Source organism: Pectinophora gossypiella, chromosome 12 (genome assembly GCF_024362695.1).
Source record: "Pectinophora gossypiella chromosome 12, ilPecGoss1.1, whole genome shotgun sequence".
Classification (NCBI taxonomy): Eukaryota; Metazoa; Arthropoda; class Insecta; order Lepidoptera; family Gelechiidae; genus Pectinophora; species Pectinophora gossypiella.
Window position 1 is genome coordinate 14467736 of NC_065415.1, and position 27384 is coordinate 14495119.

The window sequence follows — 27384 nt, forward strand, 5'->3', positions numbered from 1 at the left end:
TGTTTGATATAACATCAGTTTCACTTTTTATATAAATTAACATAACATAGCAGCATGCGTATAGGTGTTATAGGGTGTTAGTGACATCGTGACGTAAAATTTGAGGGTTCATTCAGACCATAATTCTGAATTGTTATCAAGTAGAATTTTCCGTCACAAGTACTTTATTGCACAAACAGGAAATACAAAACAAAAGAGAAATAGAAAGAGTACGATGCGAAGGCGGTCTTATTGCTCAGTAGCAATCTCTTCCAGGCAACCTTTAAGTATGGACATTTAAATTTGAATTCTAAAATCATTGGTTTTAGTAGAGTCAGTGAAGGGTTTAACAGATAATTTGCCAGGGACACGTCCGATTTGTTTTTTTTCTTTTGCAGCTTCTGCTTTAGTGACATGGGCCGGATTTGAACCAGCGACCTCACAACGACAGTCAAGCGTTCATCCAACTAAGCTACCACGGGTCTATTATTATTAATACGTTTATAGGAATGAGCTATATAAAATAAGACGATCGTTATCCCAAATTTGTGACCGCGCATATTTTCCAGTTCGGTAATCCGGGATATCCGGGTCTAAGATCCGGCGTCACGCATTATATGAGTTTATCTTATCTTCTTGATACTTGGTAATGGGACGAACTAGACTTATCCTAAGCCAAAATGGGGCATACACATAACATAAGCTGACCACTAGTGTAGTCAGAGGTACCATCGCAAGATGAACTAAGTACCTAACCACGCGTCACCGAGCTTTCTGTTAGACCAACGTGATAGATTGCGAGCCGTATCGGAGTTACCATTGCCAATATTTAAAAGTGCAAACAACATAAACAGCCTATATACGTCCCACTGCTGGGCACAGGCCTCCCCTCAATCAACTGGAGGGGGTATGGAGCACAAAAAAAATCTCAAAGAAATAATCTAATTTTTTTAATTACTTATTTAAAAGTAAATTAAAAAAAATCTTATTCACCATACCTTTTATTCTGATAATTAATATTGAAATTTAAATTCACAACCGTTTATTTCAATTAAGGTTAATTGTTGTAATTATATGTTTTTTTGTGTATTTAAAATATCTATTGTTATTTTTTTAAGACAGATTTATTAAAGATTATATTTAAAGCGTGTTTCTTTAATATATATATTTTTTAATATTAATATTCGCACGCTATATGGTTGAGTGATGGACTTTTTTGCTACCGAGTGAGAGCCTTCAGCGCTCCCCATTTGTCCGGCCAAGTAGTTAACGCCATCTGCGGCAAATGTACAATCAGTCACGTAAAAAAAGAGGGATCTTGCATGATAGTCGATATTTCAATTTTTTCCTAGCAGTTTATAATGCACAAGGCAACCTTTTAATATACTATCGCGGCTCCGTGCATCGTGGACGAGTGGAGTGCAAAGTTGAAGTATGAACTTTTTTTTTATTTATTTACTTAATTAAACTTTGATGTTACCCAATGTTGCTATTGGTTCTCTGGTTATTTTAAAGGATGATAACAGCTCGCCCATGTATTGGCCTATGGCACGAGTAATAAATGTTTTTCCAGGCTCTGATGGTTTAGTTCGTGCGGCCCCGATAACTATGCGTTCATACTTATATTGACGCGCGTTTCGCGCTCACTCGGCCCTTCCAACCTTTTTCTCCTAATCCGTGGGCCTCCCTCAACGTGTTCGAGAATCGAACCTGAAGCTTCTGTCCGGACGCTTAACAATTACATCACGAAGGTAACACGAGTCACGAGGGTACGAGTAACATAAAAAACCATTCAAAGTCACCACCAATTAAATAAGTGCTTAACAGTAAAGTCGGACACAAAAAGCACTTATTTCTTGAACTAAACTCGACAGTAAAAAGTAAAAATGTTCATTTTAAACCCGTTCTTGACCTCGAGACAATTACTTTGTTACTTAGGGCCAGCATAGACCTATCGATTGTTAATAATAAAAATAATAATAATAATAAAGTCAGCTAGATAGGTGGCCCATCCAGTGAGTGGCGAGTCACCGCCTGCTCAATGTATCTCTCTTATTAACATTGATCGAGCAGGCGCCATAGTCCCCCATAGTCCCCCATAGCCCCAGTATCCCAGTTCACTAACCCCCAACCCAATAGCCCAGTTCCCTTTGTTCCCATAATCTGCAATAGTCCTACACGAACCGGGGATTGTCTTTGGGTGCACACCAATAGTGCATACAGGGATAATCGCCGGTTGGTGTCACACCACATTTAGATTAAACTGTCTTAAGGGGCCTCTACGTGTTGGCTTCGGCCCCACGCACGCCTTCCAAAAGTCCGGGACTCCATAGGCCCGAGATATGGAAATGACAAACATAATTTGTGTTAAACCTACGACATACATAAATATACATTTACAACGTTAAAATATACACACATTAATATTTAGTTGGAAAACATAAAGGTATATCGGTCCCGCAGCTCACCAAAAAATGCCAGGTTTCACTGAAAATACACTGTTCAATACATTAAATTTAAAACACATAATAACGGGTTCTTACTACGTTTAAATCAGGGATATGAGACTCCCGATATTTACCCCGAACCCTTCATTATGTGTTTTAATTATGATAATAACCGCGTAAACTTAAAATAATGTTCAATACATTGTTCGCAAAATACACAGTGTAATATTGAGATTTCTTTTGAATTTACGTGTTTTACTTAGCTATTAATTACGGCCAAGTAGTTAATGCCATCTGCGGCAACTTTATTGTAGAGTCACGTCAAAAAAAAACTTAGCTATTAAAAATAGTGAAGAAAAAGAGACAAAAAATATTAAAAATTGTCGAGGAAAGAAGAGGCAAGATGATTGGACACTTATAAGATACGACGAATTTATTCAACGTGGTAGAAGGGAAGATATAGAAGAGCCCGATCATTATAGACGGCGATACGGCTCACCACTTAACACGTTGGTGTAACAGAGAGCTCGGTGAGGTGTGGGTAGTTAGTTCATCTTGCGATGGATGTAAGTACCTCTGACTAGGTACCCCAATTGGAATATAGTCGAGGGTATATGTTATGTTATAAATTAGACGCATGGTTCCGGGTGACCTTTAGGTATTTTACAGTCAGTAATTATACAGTTCCACGTGCATATCGTGTTTAAAGCTAATTATAATCCTAATAAAGGCAATGCCGCCATGAAATGTGTGGGAAATTACATTTATACCTACTAGGTATTAAAACAGACATTAAAATTTGATGTTGGGAAAATCACAGCTGACTGAAATTGATTAGTGAACTAAATTGAATCGAGGAATGTCCTAACGGACCGTGGCATCAGGTTTTTCAACTCTATGTGTGAAACAACCACCCACCACAACTACAGACCACCACACCCAGACCGACGGGGTATAATGTAGAACCCTTGTCTAGGGATACGGGTGAAGATCTCAATGGTTGCCATCATACTCGCGTCAGACAGGGTACTACGGGGCGGAAGGCAAGAGAGAAACCACTGTCCTATTTTCCCTAAAAAAGTAGCATGGAGAATGCTACACCGAGAAGAGCGTGGCTCTTAAATTACTGATGTGTGAAACAAAGCTAGAGATCTCTGGCCAAGTATTTAATGCCATTTGCGGCAAATCTACAATAAGTCAAGTAAATAAAACAAGGTAGAAGGGGAGTAAAAAGGCCACATTGAAGCAGTTCATCTAAAAAAACGATTTTTTTATTTGACATTTGTTGACATTGCGCTCTTAATTTGATATGCGCAAATAATATGTGTGTTATATGCGCAAATGTCAAATTATACTTAGCAAAATGTGGATTTTTAGATAAATTGCTATGATGTGGCTTTTCTAACTCTCCTGGCTTGCGGGCGATTTTGTACTTATTAATACTTAATATATTTTTTGTAGTCTACTCGGCTTAATGGTTTCATGATACTGGACCAGTTTATTCTGAATGAAGAATAAAGGCATAAATTTTGTTGAAATCGTTAAGTATGCTTTTTCCCTAACATGCTTTCAAAGCCAGAGTGAACAGGCACCTTCTGGGCGAGCTCGCTCCATCTTAGGCCTCGTCAATGCCTTTGGGCAAATCTGGGGCCAAGATCAAATCCATCAAAAGTAAAGTGACTTGTGATTTTATTCGCATTTCGACAGAACATGACTTATTTGGGTTCACATAACACCAATCGACATATCTATATCGGCAGAATAGATAAAAATGACCGTGAAGTAATTTTTTCCCGTTGCGCGTGTTAGCCCTACAGGATGATGTTGGAGTTGCCCCAACGCACCAGGGACGATATGCAAATGTCGCCCTCTAAACCCGTCGGTGATAAATCTCCGGCTAATTAAAACTGATGTACACCGGGTGACGGATAGTTGGTGGAGATTGCCGCCAGAACAGGACCGGTGTAACTCACCATTAAGCCAAGAAAACTTTCGTTTTGACGTTTCATAAAAGTATCTATCTCATTTGACTAGGTTGTCAAGTAGTGTATTAATTTCATTCCGGATTGAAAATAGCTCGGCCATTGCGAGATTTTTCAAAAGTCGTTTATGTAGCGACGATTTGTCCCTGCCTTGATTCGGCCACGTAATTAATGCCATTTGCGGCAAATCTACAATAAGTCACGTAGAAATAAAACAAAAAAACCCTGCTCAAAGACGGCCCTGTTCAAAAGATACTTCTAGCTTTGTTTAAATTAAATTACTTCTTCACCTCGAAGCCGTTTAACAACTGGAGATTTAGTTTTCTTTTTCATCAAGAACTGAAATTCTTATTTCAAACCTTCAATTTATTTGCTCGCTAAAGTGAAAATGTATGGTTTCTATTTTCATTCACGCAATTATTGGTACTGAGGGTTGAATTCCTATAAATGTTTCTTTATTTTCCTTTATGACCTTCAAAAACGAAGATAGATCCAACTTCACTTACAACATGTTATTTCTAAACGTAAAGTACTGGTACCTGACCTAAAAAATAATAATAAAAAAGTTTATTTAGGTAAAATCTACAACACACTTATACATTTACAACATTAAAATATACACACATTACATTAATATTTAGTTGGAAAACATAAAGGTATATGGGTGCCGCAGTTCACCAAAAAGGCCTGGGACCAAAAAAAAAAAAACAAAAATTGCGGGAAGGCAGGGACAGGGAGGGTGACCTACTCATCATCCCCTTCGAATCATCCCCCTAAGTATTCGCTACGATGTCTCTAATACCTGTATGTTTGTTTAATATTTTATGTTTTTTGTAAGAATGTCTAGGGCTCTGTGTCAAGGATTTTCATGCAGCTTCTTTTCCTCGGCTATACAGGTTGCGAGAAGCTGCAGTAGTTTTAGGCGGATGAGACGTTCGTTATGTAAAAATTCAAAGTGTAACTGCGTTACCTACTCATAAAGATATTCTTGAATTTGTTTTTTTTTGTATCCTTCCAGATAAGACTCCATCATGAGACTGGTGATGCCGGGGTGTATATCGGATGCGCGCAGCATCCCCGCGCTGCGAGTGTTCGTGCTCATCTGCGCCATGGCCCTGTACCTCAGCATGGGTGAGTCAAACACACGTTTATATCAGTGGGATTAAAAAGACCACATTGAAGCTATTTAACTGAAAAGCAATATTGCTTTACTTTTCTATGCGCAAATCTCGAATTGCAATATTGCTTTTTCAGATTAATTGCTTTGATGTGGCGTTTTTAGACTCCAGCTGTCATCTTCTTTTATCGTGTGGGTTGTGAGGTAGATGACCAACCTCATCAACTCTGGTGACATGAGTGAAGTGACGACTAGGTAATGAAATCCCGACTCGAGATCCCGCGGGATTGAAATCATCAATCACGAAAATTAAAGGAGATGATGATCATGGAATATATACATATATCTATCTTATTGTCGTAAGTAAGACAGGACAGGACACTGAAACGTAGAGGGTGTTAATATTTTATTTAAAGCGATAAGTTATAGTATTTATCGCACGATGTTTTTGCTATAAAATAAAAACTTATTAAAATGAATGAGGGCTAATAACATCCACGCGAAGCCTTGGACATACCTAGTAATGAATATTGGGGTGACTGTACTTGTAACATGAAACTGAATAATACATGAATTACTATTTCAAATTATAGGTACAGTACAACACAGAATAATTCCTTTTTCGGCGGACGAAATTCGAATAAGGATATTCTGTAGTTAAAAATAATTGTCGCGTGACTTACATTTAGGCTCTAGACAGACGAATCACATTTAAACTGCAAACCGACTGCCAAATTGCAGTTCCGATGCAGTTTGAATGCAGTTGACACGACTGCAATAGAACTGCAAACCAAACGGACAGTCCGATTGCAGTTCAATTGCAGTCGGCGAGCAGTCGTGCTGAACAGTTGATTTGCAGTTCTATTGCAGTCGTGTCAACTGCATTCAAACTGCACCAGAACTGCAATTTGCGGTTGGATTGCAGTTGAAATGCGGTCCGTCTGTTAAGAGCCTTAGTGTCAGGCGTTCGAACCCCAACTCGGTCACCAATCTAATGAATTAGACTTCATGAATATGAAATCACGTGGTATCTAGGTTTTATGCACGGTTGACGGCAATGGGCTCGGCCCTATTATGTGTGACTTATACTATACACCTTTACCTAACCCTTCGGCGATAGTGGTGTGAGTCAATAAATAAGGCGTGCCAACCTAAGAGAAGGCAGAGCCTCTATGATGACGACAAGATGAGAGAATCTACTTTTACTGTTCCTTTTTTTTAAATTAAGATGGGTTTGCTCTTGACTTCGTTCTTCCACAAGAAGAAGAGATCGACGTTGGAACGAGCTTACCCAGAAAATGCCTATTCACCCGTGATTTAAAGGACCCCAGGTTATAAGAGTCAGGAAACACCGACGCCGGCAGCCCATTCCATTCCTTGGCTGTGCGCATTATGAAGGATGAAGCGAAGCGCTTGGTGCGGATTAGTGGCATGTCAACCAAGTAAGGATGGCAACCCGCCGTACGTCTGGATGTCCTCAGATGGAAAAGACTTGGTGGAATGAGCCGATGGAGCTCCTGTGCACACTCCCCGAAGTACAATCTGTAAAAACCCTTTCTTCCTTCCGTCGTCGCCAAGCCGTTGATTCCGGTTACTACTTACCGATGTAAGTGAGTAATTGTTACATGAGCCATGTCAGCCTTTGGCGGCTCAATTGGCCGAAGCCCTCTCCGGCCAAGTAGTTAATGCCATTTGCGGCAAACCTAAAACAAGCCCTCGATATATTTTGCTCTGCGCTCGACGCTCTTTTTCTATCGTGTGGGTTGTGAGGTGGAGTACCAACCTCATCAACCCTGACGGGTTACTATTGAGCGACCAAAGGCCCGTAGTTTCATTTCGATATAATTATTATATTTCGTACTACCTCTGGGTTGGCTGGAAGAGATTTCTCTTAGAGATAAGTCTTCCCTTGTTAACGTCCATTTAATGTTTGTGATGTAAATTAACATTCAGCGAACTAGCTTTCCGTCCACGATCCTGTTCGCGTGGAGTTCGACTAGTAGGTTTCTCGCATATGGTATTAACTACTTGGCTGTACAAATGAGGAGCGCTGATGCCTTTCACTATCGAATAAGGGTGCGCAGTTGGGCGTAAATTCCGGGTCAGGGCGTCGTCTGAGAAAATTAATAACCACGCTGGCGAAGTCGCTATCATGAGTAGACTTCGACTGTAAGCCACTTCACTTTCATTAGAAAAAAGTTTATTTTTAATGTAGGATCATCAAAGAACACTTACTAGTTGAAAGTTTAACCATTTTCCTTGTCACTTTAAAAACGAAAATAAATTCCAAGTACGTTAGTAATAAAAGGTGCCTACGTCTAAAGTTTTTCGTAAGCCGCCCATCAAACGGGAATGTAAAAAGTGTGGGCGAATTACGAATTTTCCTATTTGTCTTCCGTTGCCTCCGACGGAGTAAAGCCCTCTGTAATGAGTACGATCCCTTAAGAGGGAGGTACGTCACTCTTATTCGTAGGAGGGAGGGAGGGTATCGTTCACTCTTTAGACTTTGACATGGACTAAGAAATAATACTTATATATAGAACGGCACCTCTCCGCTCCCCCCTCGGTCTTACTTTAGTCTTCAATCGTAAGGGCGTCAAACGTCACACACAGATTGGTGTGATTTTTAATTCAAATTCAAATTGAAAAATATCTTTATTCAGTAGGTAACATAGTTACACTTTGAATCGTCAATTTTTACATATCGAACGTCTCATCCGCCTAATACTACTGCAGCTTCTCACAACCTGTATAGCCGGGGAAAAGAAGCTGCAAGAAAAACCTCGGCACAGGGCCCTAGACGTTCTTAAAAAAAATAAAAATAAACATAAAATATTGGTATACAATTGAGTAATTTAGCTGCCTAATATCAGTTCTCAGACAGTTAATCCCATGCATTCATATCTTCTAAATAATCACTAACTTTATAATACCCTTTTTTGTAAAGTTTTTGTTTAACTACTGTCTTAAAACAGTTGAAAGGAAAATTCTGAATGTCAATGGGAATCTTATTGTAAAAACGTATACATTGCCCCATAAAAGATTTAGTAATCTTAAGTAATCGACTGACTTGTAAAGCAAGTTTATTTTTATTCCGGTTTATTTATTATTCTTCATAAAATAAAATGGTTCCTGATTTACAGAGAACATATTTCGTGCCACTATGGGTATAAACTCCACTGGTAGAATTATGGGTTGATGAGGTTGGTACTCCACCTCAAAACCCACACGATAGAAGAAGATGGCGTTGACAGTGACTCCCCGAATGGCGATTCCCGCTACGGCGAGTCTCTTTACAGCGAGTGTCATAGTCGTAACGTCGCGTCTCTCTACGGCGCGTTGAATAAAGCGATAGTAACTTTGTCTGTCCGTATGTGACGCTATCACGCCAAAACTACTAAACCGATATTGATGAAATGAACATAGGATAGATTTTATATTCCGTTTTTAGTTTTTATTTTTGTTTTGTAACTTTTATTTTATTTAATGTTTTATTATTTAAGCTGTTGGTGTACCTTTTTTATAAATAAATAAATATATTATTAAGACGTAGAATAAACACACATTTGATACCAGACATTTTTATCATAAAATTACGAATAATTAAAACATTTTAAATTATTGCACAAACACTGCAGGTCAGTCTAAAATACCGCCCCTCTCGTACCTGGTTCAAAGGTGCCCATTATACTGTCCGCGTTACAGCGCACTATTGCTAAGGAAACCTGTTGAACCAGGAACGAGCAGGAACGGTTTTTTTTATTTATCATTGTTTTTTTTTATAAGACAAATATTTTTTTTCTACCTAATTCCCAGATTATTTCCAGTAGTATAAATAAATCCTTAGTAGAAAGTTTTAAATTCTTCTAAGTCGCCTTAATTTCGTCTGAACGCATAATAAATTGTTCCGCGGGAAAAGTTTGCGGTTTTTCACTTAGGAGTTAGGTACCTCTTTCTCATTGTGGCTTTTGAAAAATTGGAGTTGTTATTTTTGCTGATATTTTTAGCAGAATATCATAAATAGTTCAGTAAATGACGTAACAGACAGGAAATATACAAATACAAAACAAAACAGAAATAGAAAGACTATAGGCATAATGGGGGTTATGTTGCATTTTGATGGACTGCCGGTAAATATTATCATGCATGAGGGTGACATATTTAGAAAAACCCTATATACAGGGTGTTAGTGACATCGTAACGAAAACTTTGAGGGATGATTCAGGCCATAATTCTGAGATGATATCAAGTAGAATTTTCCGTCGCAAAAGTATGGAACGGAAAATAATTTAAATAAGCTCTAAAATTTTCATGACTTCTCCGACAGGAAATTCCACTTGATATCGACTCAGAATCATGGTCTGAATCATCCCCTTCAGTATTCGTTACAGTGTCACTAACACCCATACCTACTTGTATGGCTACCGTATGTACTTGTACGGGGTGTATGTGACATCGTAACGAATACAGAGAGGGATGATTCAGCTGATTATTCTGAGTTAATATCAAGTGGAATTTTCCATCGCAAAAGTATAGAATTGAAAATAATTTAAAAAAACTAAAAAAAATAACATGAATTTTGCGACGGAAAATTCCACTTGATATTAACTCAGAATCATGGTCTGAATCATCCCTCTGAGTATTCGTTACGATGTCACTAACACCCTGTATTATTATTATTTCTAACCTAAACCATCCCGCTGAAAGCAAAGGGCTCTCTCCCTTTCTGCCACTTCTCCCGATCTTGGGTTTTCTCTTTCCAAGATGTCAAGCATGCGTACGGTCACGAGCATTAACATGTATACACTTTGGTACCATGTCACATTATTTTTTCACAAATTGAACTGTAAGTCTCACTAAATGCCAAATATGTTAGTGCGACAGAGTCCTAAAGTGGGTACATTAATTGCTCATGACTGTACAACTCGTCAAGCCAACGACGCCTCGCGAGTGAATAAAAAAAAGCATGCAGGCCCCTGACGTGGCATATAACGACTATGTATCTACCTGATGCGGAGACTAACGGCTCCACATACTTTCTGAATCACGGAATCGACAGCAGACAGTCCGGTAATGTTTTGATGCGACTACGGACATTCTCACATCCCGACGACCCGATTACTCTAGCCATAGAGGCAGCCAATCAACTCGCGACAACAAACACTTCAACTTCAGGACCCCGATACCGACCCCGCCGGCGTGGTCGACGACTTCCCTCAATCAGCGCTTATTGCTATCGACCCACTAGGGTCGATTAATTCTTTCAAATATTTTTCCTCTCAGACGACGCACTGAGCCGAGGTTCGCGCCCAACTGGGCACCCTCAGGCCTGTTGTCTTAAACGTTGTATGTGGTAAGAGCCTTCAGCACTCCCCATTTGTCCGGCCAAGTAGATAATGCCACCTGCGGCAAATCTACAATAAGTCACGTCAAAATAAAAAAAGGACATTCTCACAAGGTGAAGGTGCTATTTTTTATTTTTATCATAATTAAACGGCCTCCGTGGTCCAGTGGTTGAGCGTTGGGCTCAGGATCCGGAGGTCCCGGGTTCGAATCCCGGTGGGGACATATCACAAAAATTACTTTGTGATCCCTAATTTGGTTAGGACATTACAGGCTGATCACCTGATTGTCCAAAAAGTAAGACGATCCGTGCTTCGGAAGGCACGTTAAGCCGTTGGTCCCGGTTACTACTTACTTATGTAAGTAAGTAGGTAGTCGTTACATGAGCCATGTCAGGGGCCTTTGGCGGTTCAATAACAATACTGTCACCAGAGTTGATGAAGTTGGTAATTCACCTCACAACCCCCACGATAAAAGAAAATCATAATTAAAACATAAAAAAATGGATCTACCAACTCCACTCCAATTTCATCAGTCGTCCGTCAAGGCACCTGCAACAGTGTTGAAATATCGGGAGTATCAAATCCTTGATAATAACGCGGTAAAAACCCGGTATTATGTGTTTTAATTTTATTGACTTTGTTTTAAGTTTACGCGGTTATTATCATAATTAAAACACATATAATAACGGGTTCTTACCGCGTTTAAAGTAGGGATATGAGACTCCCGATATTTCGACACTGTTGCAAGTGCCATGATCAATGAACGCGGTAAGAACCCGTTATTATGTTTTTATTGACTTGTTTAAAAATCGAACCCAAACCCTCCGGATCGTGAGCCGTGGGTTTTAATCATTACACCACGAAGGCTGAAGTGTGTCAGCATATTACAGGCGCACTCACATAAAACTTCCACGGAACAGCGATAAAAGTTAATATTCCGCTCCCGGGGACGTGATCGTGGACTATGACGTCATAGCTGCTGCACGCCAATATCGACGGAGGCACGATTGCAATATTTGCAATATGGAGGCGTGACGTCATTCGACACGTATGGATGGGAAATGGATTCGGGAAATCTGAAGAACTACGCGACGAGTTACACGAAGAGAGAAAACATTAGAATTTGAAAGGACTTATAACAAAAATCACTTTGTGAGCCCTGGTTTGGTCATTGAAAACCTCCTGAGCCATTTTCTTTTGCCAATTATTAAAAAATAAAATAAAGAGAACGTCGTGTCATAAGGAAGTCACAGAATTGGCCTTTGATAGACATAATGGAGAATGCTACACCGAGAAGAGCGTGGCTTAAATTTTAAATAAGTGATTATAAAGTAACTTAACTATTGTACATTTGCCGCAAATGGCATTAACTTTTTGGCCGGACGAATATCTATGACCAGATAATTATAGGTACACTTTGTATTGAATAGTTGTAAGTGGATTTCCGTGGCGTCTGCCTACCCCATATGTCCACACGGTTTATTTACCTTTGTAATTTTACCCATTTTCATTATGATGAAAAAAGAAATGTGTTGTCAAGCAGTCGAGTCGCTTGGCAGAGTACCTCAATGAACTTAGCGGGCTAAAAGCTTGTCAAATATTGGTTTAACGCCTCCCTGTTTCTGAGTGGTTCTTGAAAGTGATTAAGATTTTAGTCGGCTAACAAATCTGAATACATAAAACATATATAGCTTATTGAGCTATTTCAATATTACAATATTTTGCCAATCCACTTCAATTTTAAATACCTACCAAATTTTAAAAGAACAATACGTTAGGACAGACGTACAAAATTATACATATTTATAACATATGTGAAAACAACCAGGTTTTTTTTTGACGTGACTTATTGTACATTTGCCGCAGATGGCATTAACTACTTGGCCGGACAATTGGGGAGCGCTGAAGGCTCTCACCTGGTAAACGTTTAAGACAACAGGCCTGAGCGTGCCCAGTTGGCCGCGAACCTCGGCTCAGGGCGTATTTGAAAGGATAAATCGACCCTAGCGGGTCTATAGCAATAAGCGCTGAATGAGGGAAATCGACGACCACGCCGGCGGGTTCTCAAAACACCCAGGCAAATTACAAGATTTTAGACAAACCTACATTTCACAACTTCTATGGTAAGAGATCCTCGCTATATATTGTGGTTAAAAAGGCCACATAGAAGCAATTCATCTAAGAAACCAATATTGCTATTTGACATTTGTTTGCATTGCGCACTTACTTTTATGTGCGCAAATGTCAAATTGCAATATTGCTTTCTTAGATGAATCGCTTCGATGAGGCCATCTTAACCCTCCAGATGTGGTTTTCATTTCCCTTCAGCCGTGTACGTATCTGTAAGTTCGTAACTATTTACGACTACAATATAAGTCACCTCAAGACGGAATGCATTATAGTGATAAGTTTTTAAATAAATTACTTAATGTTATTTTATTTTTCACAAATCTTTGAACAATAAACTAATGACTTACACTGCAATATTGAAACCAATCTGGCTCTATGGAATCGCCCTATGGTCTACCCCCAGCAAATCCAATATACTAAGTCTGCAGAGGGTTCAGAACAATATCTTGAAGACTATATGCGCGGCGCCCTGGTTTATTCGAAACTCAGAGGTACATCAATAGACATGCCAACGATCACAGAAGAAATTGAAAAGTACAACAAAAGGCATAAGGAACGGTTGAGTAACCATCCAATTCCCTTAGCAACTATGCTGTTGGAAGCTATCAACAGGGTGAAGACGCTCAAAAGGAAAGATGTTCTTGGGCGCTGAGTACTATGGAAGATGGTGGCATTGGTTGCTTTACTTTTAAATAATCAATTCACACCCCAAATCTGACTAAAGTCTTACGACTGATTGCAGATATTAAAAAAAATAAAAAAAATCACAAATCCTCAAGATAATTTCACACGTACACGCGTTAGTGGAAACTGCTATCACAAGATATCAGTTTCTGAACCCAAGACTACATTTAAGTCGTAGGGCTAACGCAAGCACTCACACAGCCACACACAAACACACACACAAACACAATTAACATACAAAATGCATGTTTATTTGTTCTTATTTAACCACAGTTTATTGTCAAATAAATTGAGTTTAACAATGGTCTGCCTCAACTGACGTTATAAAAGATGTAATTGCTGAACACTGCTCCCTGAGATACAGGTCTCCTAGTTCAGGTAGCAGGGTAATACTTCTGTCGTCTGCATTTGTGTATCCTAGCTATAGTTTCAAGAAAACACGGTAATTGGGTGACTTTATCGACTATTTATTAATTTCCATCGTAATTCTTTCCACAACCAACGTCTCCTTGAAAATTCGGGTAACCAATCCTACTCCGTTCTTCATTTGTTTTTCTCGCCGCGTAATTCTCACTTCCGTTTCCGCCTTTTCTTTTACTTACTTTTTAAATTAATTAATTAGTTGTATAACATTTACAATTATAAATAATTTATATTTATTCTATTTAATAATATTAAAATATTATTAAATAGAATCATTAAAATAATTTTAAATTATATGCCCATTTGCTTGAACGATAAAAGTGCAGGTAAATTAAGAGTCCATATAAATTCCATCGTTTCGCAACTTTTAACTTTAATTTAGTTAATATTCATGTTAGATATTGAGATATCTACTTGCAGATAATTCAACTTCTTTTAAAATATGAGTGATCATGACAATAGTATCCATTGTTGTGTCGATCTTTTTCTATGACAATAAACAATTTTTTAATTTAATTTTAATTTAATTTAATTCTATGTCTGTCGACAGGGGCGTCAGTGTTCCAAGCTATCGAGCGTCCCCTGGAGCGTGAGTTGGAGGAGCATGTTGCCAGGGTCAAGGTTGACTTCCTGCGAAACCACCCCGGGGTCACAGGTCAGTAATATCAATACCCTAAAATGACTTTTCAACTGTGTGGGTTGTCAGGTGGATTACCAACCTCATCAACCCTAGTGTCAGGGCTATTATTGAGTTGCCAAAGGTCCCTGACATTACTCATGTACTTATATAGTAAGTAGTAACCGGGACCAACGGCTTAACCTATGAACTTCGAATTCATATTTGGACCATAAATGATTATCACGTGCTCAGTGGTGAAGTATTGGGTCGGTTTTTCCTTCGCGGGTTTGAAGGTCAGACTTCTGTAAAAAACCGGACCTGTCAAATCTTCAGGTTAGGTAAGCGGACCCTGTGAACACGGGATAACGCTAGGCAGATGATGGAGGTACTACACAGCACTTCAGTAAACAGAATAAATTCAATTCAGATGGAAACAGGAAAATACTTTTATCAATAAAAGGGTTTGTTTCTAGCGTTCCCTGAGCCATTAGACTTTCTTGAGGTAAATTAAATATATAGCTGGCGAGGAGTGAGTGTACCATAGCGGCCTCCGTAGTCCAGTGGTTGAGCGTTGTGCTCACGATCTGAAGGTCCCGGGTTCGAATCCCGGTGGGGACAAATCACTTTGCGATCCCTAGTTTGGTTAGGACATTACAGGCTGATCACCGAATTGTCCAAAAAGTAAAAAGATCCGTGCTTCGGAAGGCACGTTAAGCCGTTGGTCCCGGTCATTACTTACTGACGTAAGTACGTAGTCGTTACATGAGTCATGTCAGGGGCCTATGGCGGCTCAGTAATAACCCTGACACCATGGTTGATGAAGTTGATAATTCACCTCACAATCCACACGATAGAAGAAAAAGTGTGCCATAACTACACATACCTCTACCTACCCCCTCGGGGATGCAGACTTGATGCTATGTAACAGTTTATTAAACTCTGCCGCGTGCTAGAAAGCGTTAAGGAAAAAAACGCACACTTCACTTCACTATATCAATATAAACATAATTATAACAGTCGACTGCTATCGAATATGAAGCCGTAGAAGTACAGTGATAGATATACTAACAGTGGTACAACTAGAAATGTACACACAACACATACACGGACCAACGCTAATACGCACACATACACACCTCTCTTTTCATATCGAAATTAATGTACAACATAAGTAGATTGGTTGCGTCCGATCTGTTTTTCAGGGTTCCGTACGTCGTTTGGTGGAAAAACGTCTACCACTATAATAAGCAATACCAAAAATACCTTTTTTTTTTGTTCGTTTGCTCTTGGCCCCAGACTTGCCCGAAGGCATTGACGAGGCCTACGATGGAGCGAGCTCGCCCAGAATTGCACAAAACACATACGCACATACACATACCTCTATAACCTCTCTTCTGACGGCTTGATGGTACAGCCCTAAAGACGCTTATGGAAAAAACATACACAAGTACTTTTATAAAACAACAACTTTGAAATAAACTTTGGACCTACCTTACTGATTTTATTTATCTATTGGAGCGCAGCGAGATATCATTATGTCATTTATCGGGTACCGTCCTCTTTCCACCTCAGTCGCTAACTGGCCACTGCGCGCTGCATACACCGACCGTCAACTCGTGCGCAAGCTTCTCGTACACTTTCATACATTCATCCCGAAAATGCATCAAAATGGTCATTCTTAAACTCGAAACCTGCCGCAGTGACACCAAAGTGACAGAAGTGACCGTGTTTTATGAACCTAACCACCCGAAAAGATTCTTTAAATACAGTTGACCAAGAACCAAGTTCCGGGCTCGTTTCGGAACGGAGCTATCGACAGATTAGTCCAACTGCCCTTTCTGTGTCGCGTCAAGATTTGAACGTCGAATTGTGTGAAAAAAGTAATAATTAAATAAGCAACTGGCCGAAAAAGTGCGTGAACTTAATAAAAATAAAACGATACCTATTCGAATTTTGAACGTAAAATTGACATTCTAAAAGTGTTTACTTTTTTGGCATTTCGAATTATTGTTTTGAAAATTAACTTTTTAAAAATGGATAAGCAAAAGTACACGCGCGTTCAGTCTTACGGGAGCATGAGCTCTGCTAGAAGCGACGATGACATGACGGTACACAGCCAACTATTCCCATATCACAAGAAGATGGTTGTTCCTACAGAGATCTTGTACGAGGAAGAGCATCCTCCATTCCAGCCACTGTTTGCGACAACAAGGCTGTTTGGGAAAGCGAGATACACCTTTTTATTGTTCGTGTATATTGTCTTTTATTTTACGTATTTGATATCGGGAGCGTTGGTCTTCTCAGCATTGGAAGCGCCATTGGAAAATGAAATCAAATTGGAGGTCATACGAGCGAAGCAAGATTTCATGGCGCGACATCCAGATATCATAGGTAATTTGTTTTTAATATCTATTATTTTCCTCAGACTTACCTATAGATAAGATCGTTACATTAATGTTATCTGTACGTACAGATAACGAACGTCGTTATTTTTTTTTTATTTGTGTTACCTATCTGGGTATGTTGGAACATCGGATTTAGAATTATTGAAGGGCATCGTGTAAAACGCCGTTGGATTTTTTTTTATATTATTAACTCTTTTTTTATTTAGTAGATGTCTAGTATAAGTGCCTATTGAAGCTGATAAATCAGGCTCGTATTCTGGGATAACATTTATTGTTATTGCTTCCTAAATATTATTGGTTAATGGATTGAAGACCTTACAACTATGCATGGTATTAGTGACATAGTAAAGAAAACTGGGATGATAGAATTTTCCGTCGCAAAAGTGGTACCTACTAAATATAATTGAAAAATGAAGTTTTCGACAAGAAAATCTACTTGATATCAACTCAGAATCATGGTCTGAATCACCCCCTCAGTATTTATTACACTGTTAATAACACCTATATGTACTTGTATGTACTTGTATGGGATGTAAGTGACATCGTAAAATTATAGGATTGAAAGTAAGTTATTAATAAAACACAAAAAAGTCATGAATTTTGCGACGTAAACTTCTACTTGACATTACCTCAGAATCATGATCTGAATCATCCCCCTTAGTGTTCGCTACGATATCACTAACACCCTCTATAGCTCCCATTTGGTCTACTATTAAGTATTTACCTACAAAAATGCGATAGATTGAATTTTAAGTGGCCGGCCATTAAAAAAATAAAAAAAATATCATAAGAATTTCGAAATCGAAACCGGTTTGAGATCGTAAAGGCCGTAGGGCCTACTATGCCCTTTAGTTAGTCAATGACACACGTTTCATTTATAGAAGCACTTAATTGTATATTTAATTCGTTTGAAACTTAGAAATTTAAAAAAAAAGTCTCATCAAAGAAAAGAAAACGTCAAACAAGCGTCATTGATTTTTACTCCACTTCGGAACAACAAAGACACGGTTCTGATTTTTCTCTCTAACTAAAACTCTCTTCTCTCTAACTTCAAAAAAATTAAGTTATCAAATACTTCACAAAGTCGTTCGCAATATCGAATATCAAATAATGTCCCTCGGTAACCCTATATTTTATTATTATTGTGTATTCCCAAAGTGCTGCTTCTCAGAAGGTCTTCAGGCCTCTTTCGTACTTCTTAAAAATAATAACGTTTTGAAAATTTCTGAGAAAATATTGATTTGAGAATGAAATATTTAATTTATATGCCTACTTAGGTAGTAATTGACTTTGATTGATTTCTGCCCCCGCGGCACAATAACCATGTCGCGTGTGGCGCGAATTATATAGAGGGCTTCGGCTGTTACTTGGTACAAAATGTAAGACAACAGGCCTGAGGGTGCCCAGTTGGCCGCGAAACTCGGCTCAGCGCGATGTGACGTGACGCGATGTTACTTAATTTCCAAGCGGTAATGTAGCCAAACCATCGCTTATATTCTTACAATGGAAAATATACACAATGATTTCCGAATAAAAACCGCTCAACGACTGTCACTAAATAATATTCCTTTGTTATAATGTCCGCTGGTCGCAGAAGCTTCTTTTGGAAAGGATTCCTTTCACAAAGCACCCCTTTTACACATTTAGGCCATAGAAAAATATTGATCAAAAGTCCTGTTTGCGAAACGAAACGAAACGGACTATTTGCGGAAGACCTTTTAGGGCATTTTGAGAAAGGAATATGACAAAGTTTAAACAACCGCAAGATTTCCTCCGAAATTTTCTTTCCGAAGCTTTTATTTTTATGAAATTTTATCAATACTTTGTCAGGTGGCGATCCCGGGGGGTCGTAGAATCCCGGCAGAGCAGGTGGGACGATATTACGAACCCTCGTCTGTTCAGTTGACGGGAATGTTGCAATCGATAATAAAATATCAGCATAGAATAAGGAATAATGCTCCGCTCCCCGCCAGTGTCTGAGCTAGGTTTACCGGGAATGCAATCCCGATTCGAGATCGCAAATTCAAGATCCCGCGGGATTGGAAATATCAATTGAATATTTCGGGATCTCGACTAGTTCATAAAAAAAAATTGGGATGTCTGAAAACGATGAAAACTGCTTGTGATAGTGAAAACAAAATATTTTGTGAAAGAAAATAAAAAATCTTTATTCTTCAATATTAGTAAGTAACTAAATAATTAAGGTTTCTTTCGAAAACAGCATAAAATCAAAACAAAAAGTACTTATAACTCAAGGAGATTAAAAAGTAGTTTCGGGTGATTTTGAAAGTTGCTACGTAAAAAACAAAGCTACCTACGTAAAAAGACTACTGCCGCGCAATCCCGGTAATCTCGAACGGAATCTCGTCATATTATGCTTCGGGATTAATCCCGCAAAATTAGACTAGATCTCGCGTGATCGGGATCCCTCATTGTGAACCTACACTGTTCGAAATTTCTTGTTTGTTATTTGTGTGGTACATAAATAAATATTAACTGATTAATATAAAAGTATCATTCGTAAGTAGTACTAGCTACCTAAGTAAGTAACGACGGTTACATTACGTATTGCAATTGGCAGCCCTCAAACGTCACACACACAGTTGCACGAGTTAATAACGTCAATGTGTAGTGTCTGTGTGTGTAAAACGAGGTTATTTGTATGAAGTGTGCGGGGTGTGGTATCGGTAAAGATGTGACTGAAATACTTATTAAGTAAGTGGTTCCGTAAGGAGCTTTTCTCTCGTGTGAGTTGTGAAGTCAGCGATCGACCTCATCAAACCTGGTGTCAGGATTAGTATTGAGCCGCCAAACACCCCTGACATTACACTACATACTTACTGCATCACGTCCGTCACCGAAGCACGGATCAACATTTCAGAATTTGACATTTGCGCATATGAAAGTAAGTGCGCAATGCAAACAAACGGCAAATAGTAATGTGGCCTTCTTAGCCCTCCTGAAAGAAAGGATTCCCGGCTATTAACCATTAAACACCTCCACCAACCCACAGTGGAGAGCGTGGTTGAGTATGCTCCATATCTCCGGTTTATTTATTTATCTAGGTACACATACAGCAATACATTATAAAACTTTTAGAGACAGTATTATAAAAAGAAAGACTTGGTACTTGGACTTGGTTGGCTTAGTGGTTGATTGAGGGGACGCCTGTGCCCAGCAGTGGGACATATATAGGCTTTTTATGTGTGTGTGTGTGAGTGTGTGAGAGCAAGGATTCGCCAATTCGTGTCGTGTGTTTTCGCAGATTGCCCAAATGTTTAGTTCAGACGTAACGTAAAAGCGTAAAATGCGTCGCTCCCTAACTAGTCCTCACGAATCCTTAAAAATACATATTGCTTTATTGAATAAAAAATACGTTAGGTACCTACGACTAAAATACTGTCGACGGTTAATTGAATATTGGTGTTAATTACACAATATTATTTATAACCGAAGTACCTAAAATATAATTAAAATACCTTTATCAACACGTGTCTTAAATGTAAAATTAACGATCTTTTGTGGTTTGATAAATGAATTGAATTGAACTGCCAATTAACACTATGACGCGCTCCTAGCAAGAATTTAATTAAACGAGAAGAATTGAATTATCGATTTTATAAGTTCGTATTTCTAGTTTAGTAGCTTTCTTTGATGTCACTGTGGTCTAGACAATTCAAATTCAAAAATATATTTATTCAGTAGGTAACATAGTTACACTTTGAATCGTCAATTTTTACATAACGAACGTCTCATCCGCCTAAAACTACTGCAGCTTCTCACAACCTGTATAGCCGGGGAAAAGAAGCTGCAAGAAAATCCTCGGCACAGGGAAAAAAAAACCCTAGAAAAAAAAAACTTTGCAATCCCGACTCGAGATCGCAAATTCGAGATCCCGCGGGATTAGAAATGTGAATCCCGCGAGATCTCGAAATTTTCATTGCAAGGCATTCCCTACTGTGGTCCTGTGGCTCACCGGATTGGTACCGGACTTGCACCAATAGTGATGATTCCATATAATAGTGATATTCCAATAGTGATGTACAGTCATGAGCAATATCATGTACCCACTTTGGAACCCTATCATACTATCATATTTGACATTTAATGAGACTTATAATTTGTCAAAAAAAGCTAATGGGACATGGTTTTAAAGTGTATACATATTAGTACTTGTGACCGTACGGTCATGAGCATTAATATATATATACACTATTATTCTAAAAAAGAATTATGGATATCTATTTATTAATCCCAAAAATAAGTTATACCTAACAAACCAGTACGCCAGTTACGCCTTGTCTCATTTAGGCGCTGCGATGTTTTTTCGGGTTTTCATAAAACCGCGATAACTTGAAAACTATAAATATTTTCTAAAATCTAATTGGGGCACAAAGGGGCACACATTAAGAGCTACTCGCGTATGTTTATTCTACAGGGGCACATGCAATGGTTTTAGAGATATACTATTCATCAAAACGTTACTCCAGCAGGAAATGCAATATCTCGAAAATCTGAAGGGGCACAGATTTTATTTTTGGGGGCACATTTTGGCACACATATAAGCTATCTGGCCATGCACAGTTTTTCTCTCTCCGATCATTCGTTTAGAATTTTCCTGCTAGAAAAACGTTACCCCAGCAAGAATCGTTTTTTCGATTTTTTTTCGAAACGACAGGGGGCACACATTTTTTATGTGGGGGCACATTTACAGCAGATAAGGCACCAACTATACGTTCTACTCATATAACTCTAGGAGATACTTTCTTGCTGGGGTAACGCACACAACTGGCGTGCGTGTATGACACGATTGATGAATGTGGAGGAAGCAATAGAAGTGTGTCAGGATCGAAGCAAATAGAATTCTGTAGTCTCTGCTTACCCCAGTGGGAAATAGGCGTGAGTTTTGTAGGTGTATTTGGTTTATTACATCGAAACGACATGTAGCCAGGAGGTCTTAAGTGCAACCAGTTATTTTATTACTTTGCAAGAAACTTACTGGACTTTTGCACCTTATCGTACAATATACCCATGAAAGTACCTTCCTAACTATACTAACTTACCTATACATACAAATAAATTATGAATTGTTTACTCCTCATTTAACTATTAGTAGAAATAATATAAATCCTTTATAAATCTTCCAATGAACATAATAACAGTTTATCTTTTAAATTAATTGGTGGAGGAAAAGTTGTAAATAAATAAAATACAATATAAGTAAGTAAAATACTTTATTGCACAGAAGGAACATACGACAAAGAAATACAAATTAAACAAAAGTTCAAGAGGCGACTTTGTTGCTAAGATGGCAATTTCTTCCAGGTGATCTTTTGGTGATAGCGAACGGGCAGTATTATACGGGCAGTGTTTATTTATTTCGTAAATTGTTTGCGTATAAACCGTTGAACATATTTAGATAATTATAGTTTGAGACCCAAGATAGAACAGCGAAGTGTTTATCCCTTAAGGGGATGAAAGGGGTGGAAAATAACCGAAATCCATGCGGACGGACTCGCAAGTGAAAAGCAAGTTGTCTAAAACATGTAAAAAAATCATCATTATGTGGTCCAAACCGTATGCGGCGACGGCGACTCCTAAATATCTATCCCGGGTTGTTGGTCGGCTCTGATGTGGCCGGCGAAACCGTACTTCGACTTGTAAAAAAATATCTACACACAAAACTATAATAAACGTATTATACCATCAACATTCAACATACCGTCGTACTCTGAACTGTAGCATAGATACCTACATAACAAACCGTAATAAATCAGTATAGTGCGGTAGTATCACTGACACACCCCCGCCTGTAGATAAAGTGACCCCGAGAAACATCTTGTTGTAATAACACAGCGGTTATAGCCACAAGCGCAGCGGGAGCGGGTTGATTAGCGATTTACATGCGGGTTAACATGCGTTTTTTTTGTGAAACGTAACATAACATAGACTACTCTGGGCGTCATTCTACTCGCGTCAGACAGAGTACTGCGGGGCAGAAGGCAAGAGGGAAACCACTGCTCTATTTTTCCCTAAAAAGTAGCATGGAGAATGCTACACGGACAAGAGCGTGGCTCTTAAATTAGTGATGGATGATGAACATAACATAAGCCACGACCATGTTCCCAATTATGATGAACTAAGTACAGTCACGAGCATTAATATGTATACACTTTGGTACCATATCACATTAACTTTTTTGACAAATTGAACTGTAAGTCTCACTAAATGTCAAATATGTTAGTGCAACAGAGTCCTAAAGCGGGTACATTATATTGCTCATGACTGTACCCACGCCTCGCCAAGCTTTCTGACTTTCTGTTATACCAACGTGATAGGTCAAGGTTGTGAGCCGTATTGCCAATATTCCCATCTGCAATGGCAGAACAAACTGTGTAAGTAAAAATTGCACGAAAGGTTAATTAATAACTTATCAGTGCAAGTTTGGTACCTGGGTTCAAATCAGCGCTCATTTTGAAGTGTTTGTTGTCGCGAGCTGATTGGCTTTCCCTGATTCAGCGCTTATCGTTATCGACCCACTAGGGTCGATTAATTTTTTCAAATAGTCTTAGAGGAAAAATAATCTACAATAATGTCGTCTGAGAGGAAAAATATTTGAAAGAATTAATCGACCCTAGTGGGTCGATAGCGATAAGCGCTGATTGAGGGAAATCGTCGACCACGCCGGCGGGGGAAGTGTTTGGTGTCGCGAGGTGATTGGCTGCCTCTATGGCTAGAGCATCCAAAGTCCACTCGCTTCCGCCTATCACCATGCGAGCACCTCGTTTGACCCACCTCGCGAACGTTAGCACAGAACGCGGGAAATGCATCGACCCCGCTAAACTATACATAATACATTATATTGCATCTATATGAAGTTATCTGTGGTACCATTATGTACGAGTAGGTATAGTGCTGTAGATTAGGTAGTTGAAAGTAGGTACTTTAGCATATTCTTCTCTCGTGTGGGTTGTTCATTCAATAACCAACCTCATCAACCTTGGTGTCATGGTTACTATTGAGCCGTAAATACAAATACAAATAATATACTTTATTGCACCAAAATAAAAATAAATAATTACAAAAGACTCTTAACTAGGTACATGGCAAATGGCGCCCTTATCGCTTAAAAGGGTTTTCTTTCTTCCAGGCAACCATAAAACGTAAAAGCTCCTGACATGACTCATGTTAGAACTACATATTTACTATGTAAATCGTAGCTGGAACCAACAGCTTACGTTACGTGCCCTTAGAAGCACGGATTATTGTAATTTCGGATAGACAGGTGATCTGCGTGCGACTTCCTAACCAAACTAAGGATTTTTGTGATTATTTCGCGATCGGGATTCGAACCCAGGCCGTTAAACTTTAGAATAGTGCCTAATACTTACAGCACAATGACCCAGGAAATCAGGATTAGCGGACCTACTTATTTGTTTGAAACTGGAAACAACTGGGACGGCTTAATGTGCTTTCCAAAACATTAAATAATTTCATTATTTAAATACTTATTCAAACATTTAGCCGATTTCAGTCTGCAATGTCCTATTTGAACTAAAGACAGTCCATATTTTTTTTGTTTGACATGTCCCCATCGGGAATCGACCGATATATAAGCACTAGATATTGCAGATTCACAGGTTTTTCTGTTCCTTGTGGTCTTCTTCTATCGTGTGGGTTGTGAGGTGGATTACCAACCTCAGCAACCCTGGTGTCAAGGTTATTATTGAGCCGCCAATATAAAATTTCGGGAAGGGTTTTTTGAACTGTCTAAAATTGACGTGTGTGTGTGAATTGTATGCCTGTCGATTACCCGTCCATTTCTTTTTTAGTGGATAAGAAAATGACAGGTATAACTTAAAATAAAATTTAATGGTGTGTACAGGAATCAGTACTATTTTCTATGATATGCGATACTACATAGGCGTTACTGACGTCCACTATATTAAACATATTTATTTATTTATTACTTGTTAGTACAATTCACTTAACTTACGTTAGTACATTATAACTAGAGGGGATTTGACACGCTTTATGAGGTCCAATATCAGAGGGCTGAGGGCAGGAATTAGCAATTGCAGCCAGGATTCCATTGCTACTGTCTCGCATTCTGTTCAGCAGGGATGCGGTTTTTTGCGCGTTGCAGTAGCGAGGCAGCCGAAATAGAGCCCTGAATGCATTATTGTATTGGATACGCAGAGCATTATACGCTTTTTGAGTATATTTGGGCCACAAGCTGCTCAAGTATAGTGACGTACAATATTCTTTAAATAGAGCCACCACCACTATAAACCCACTTACCCTACAAACACATGATGACAATAATAATGGTACTTAAGTACAAACAATGTACCTACTTTATTTGTAATCGTTCATTGAGTCATCAATTAATTTAGCCCATATAGTGCTTATATTCGAAATAGAGGCATCTAATCAGTTTAAATAGTTTGTGGAGTGCTTTCTACCACTTACTTACGTTTTATAATTATTATCTTTTACTTACATATGAATTACTTGCGCGTGTTATAAGCAATGATATGTGAATGCTCCGAAAGTGGGAATTTCCCGTAGTAGAAACGCTTTAATAGTAAAGACACTACGGTCTCCGTGGTCCAGTGGTTGAGGGTTGTGCTCACGATCCGGAAGTCCGGGGTTCAAATCCCAGTGGGGACAAATCACAAAAATCACTCGGTAATCCCTAGTTTGGTTAGGACATTACAGACTGATCACCTGATTGTCCAAAAAGTAAAAAGATCCGTGCTTCGGAAGGCACTTTAAGCCGGTGGTCCTGGTTACTTACTGATGTAAGTACGTAGTCGTTACATGAGTCATGTCAGGGGCCTAGGGCGGCTTAGTAATAACCCTGACACCAGGGTTCATGGGGTTGGTAATCCACCTCACAACCCACACGATAGAAGAAGAAGAAGTAAAGACATTGGCTGTTTATCTTTTTCAAATTGTTCTTTCTTGTACGGTCATGAGCAATATAACGTACCCACTTTAGGACTCTGTCGCACTAACATATTTGACATTTAATGAGACTTACAGTTCAATTTGTCAAAAAAGTTAATGTGATATGGTACCAAAGTGTATACATATTAATGCTGGTGACCGTACTCTGGTCTTATCTGCCTAAAGGTTACGTAATAAAGCTCTTTTTACATACGTTTTGTGCCTTTTCACTGCCCGGAATGTTCCCCGAGACCAGCATATCACTGGTTATAAGCATGCTTCTTTGCTGTTCTGCTGGGCATGCGCAGTGATAAAATTATCGATCAACATTGTCGAAATCGGTAAGTTTGTTTTTTTTCCGTTTATGCATGCCACGTGATTCTGTTCGTATTCTGACAGAACGACATGACTTCTTTGGGTGCACATGTTAGCCTTAGCACCATTCGACAAAACGACATAATTATATCGTCAGAATCGATAAAATGCCCTGGCTGGGAACGAATATAAAACAAAACATAGGACACGTTCAGCTGCTTATCTTCCCGGGCATGTCGTAAAATCCGACAGAGGGATTGTGTCCTTCTATGATGATGGACAGTTTTATGGGTAGCTGATCCCTCGGTCATATCCATCTTAGGCTTCTCAAGCATCAGCACTTGCGCGTTAAAGCAGTTATTGCAGCCTCCATGGTCTAATGGTTAGAGCGTTGGATTCACGATCTGGAGGTCCGGGTTCGATTCCCGAAGGGACATTGTTAAAGCGGCACACGGTAATAATTTTTTTTTTTTTGAAATAATTAGACGTTACCTAATGATTCTGTGATTTATGACAGAAGGTCTAAGACGCAGTTATTCGACGCAAATACAGATTGTTTATGTCTAAGACGTAGATATTCAATAAATAATAATATTTGTTACCATATTACTATAAAAACAAAATCATTAGACTTAGAAATTATTATCTTAAATAGCTGACGCTATTTATGACATCGTAACGAAAACTTTAATGGGTGATTCAAACCATGATTCTGAGTTGATATCAAGCGGAATTTACCGTCGCTACAGTATGGAACTGAAAATAATTAAAAAAAAAACAAAAAAAAGCATGAATTTTCTGACAGGAATTTCTACTTGTTATCAACTCGTATTCATTACGGTGTCACTAACACCCATATGTACTTGTATGCCTGTAGGTACTTGGGATTATTCAGCTCATTATTCTGATTATCAAGTCCTTTTTCATCGCAAGAAAAAAAAAAACAAAAAGAAAATAATTTTGCGACGAAAATTCCACTCGATATT

General features: G+C 38.8%; 1 protein-coding gene and 1 non-coding gene across 3 annotated transcripts in view; both read left to right on the forward strand.

The window, feature by feature from the left end:
• Positions 1 to 5426: 5426 nt before the first annotated feature.
• Positions 5427 to 27384, forward strand: part of LOC126371282 (potassium channel subfamily K member 1-like) — a 36131-nt gene continuing 14173 nt past the window's right edge. The window contains exons 1-2 of one of the 2 annotated variants that reach the window (XM_050016578.1): positions 5427 to 5539; positions 14658 to 14762. In XM_050016578.1, coding sequence (XP_049872535.1) covers positions 5440 to 5539; positions 14658 to 14762 — 205 coding nt within the window. In that variant the 5' untranslated portion in view covers positions 5427 to 5439. Of the gene's footprint in view, positions 5540 to 14657; positions 14763 to 16281; positions 17118 to 27384 lie in introns of those variants that run through there. The other variant, XM_050016577.1, reaches the window with a different exon arrangement.
• On the forward strand, positions 11022 to 11093 carry Trnal-cag (transfer RNA leucine (anticodon CAG)). Its single transcript has one exon. It is a non-coding gene; the product is annotated as a tRNA-Leu (tRNA).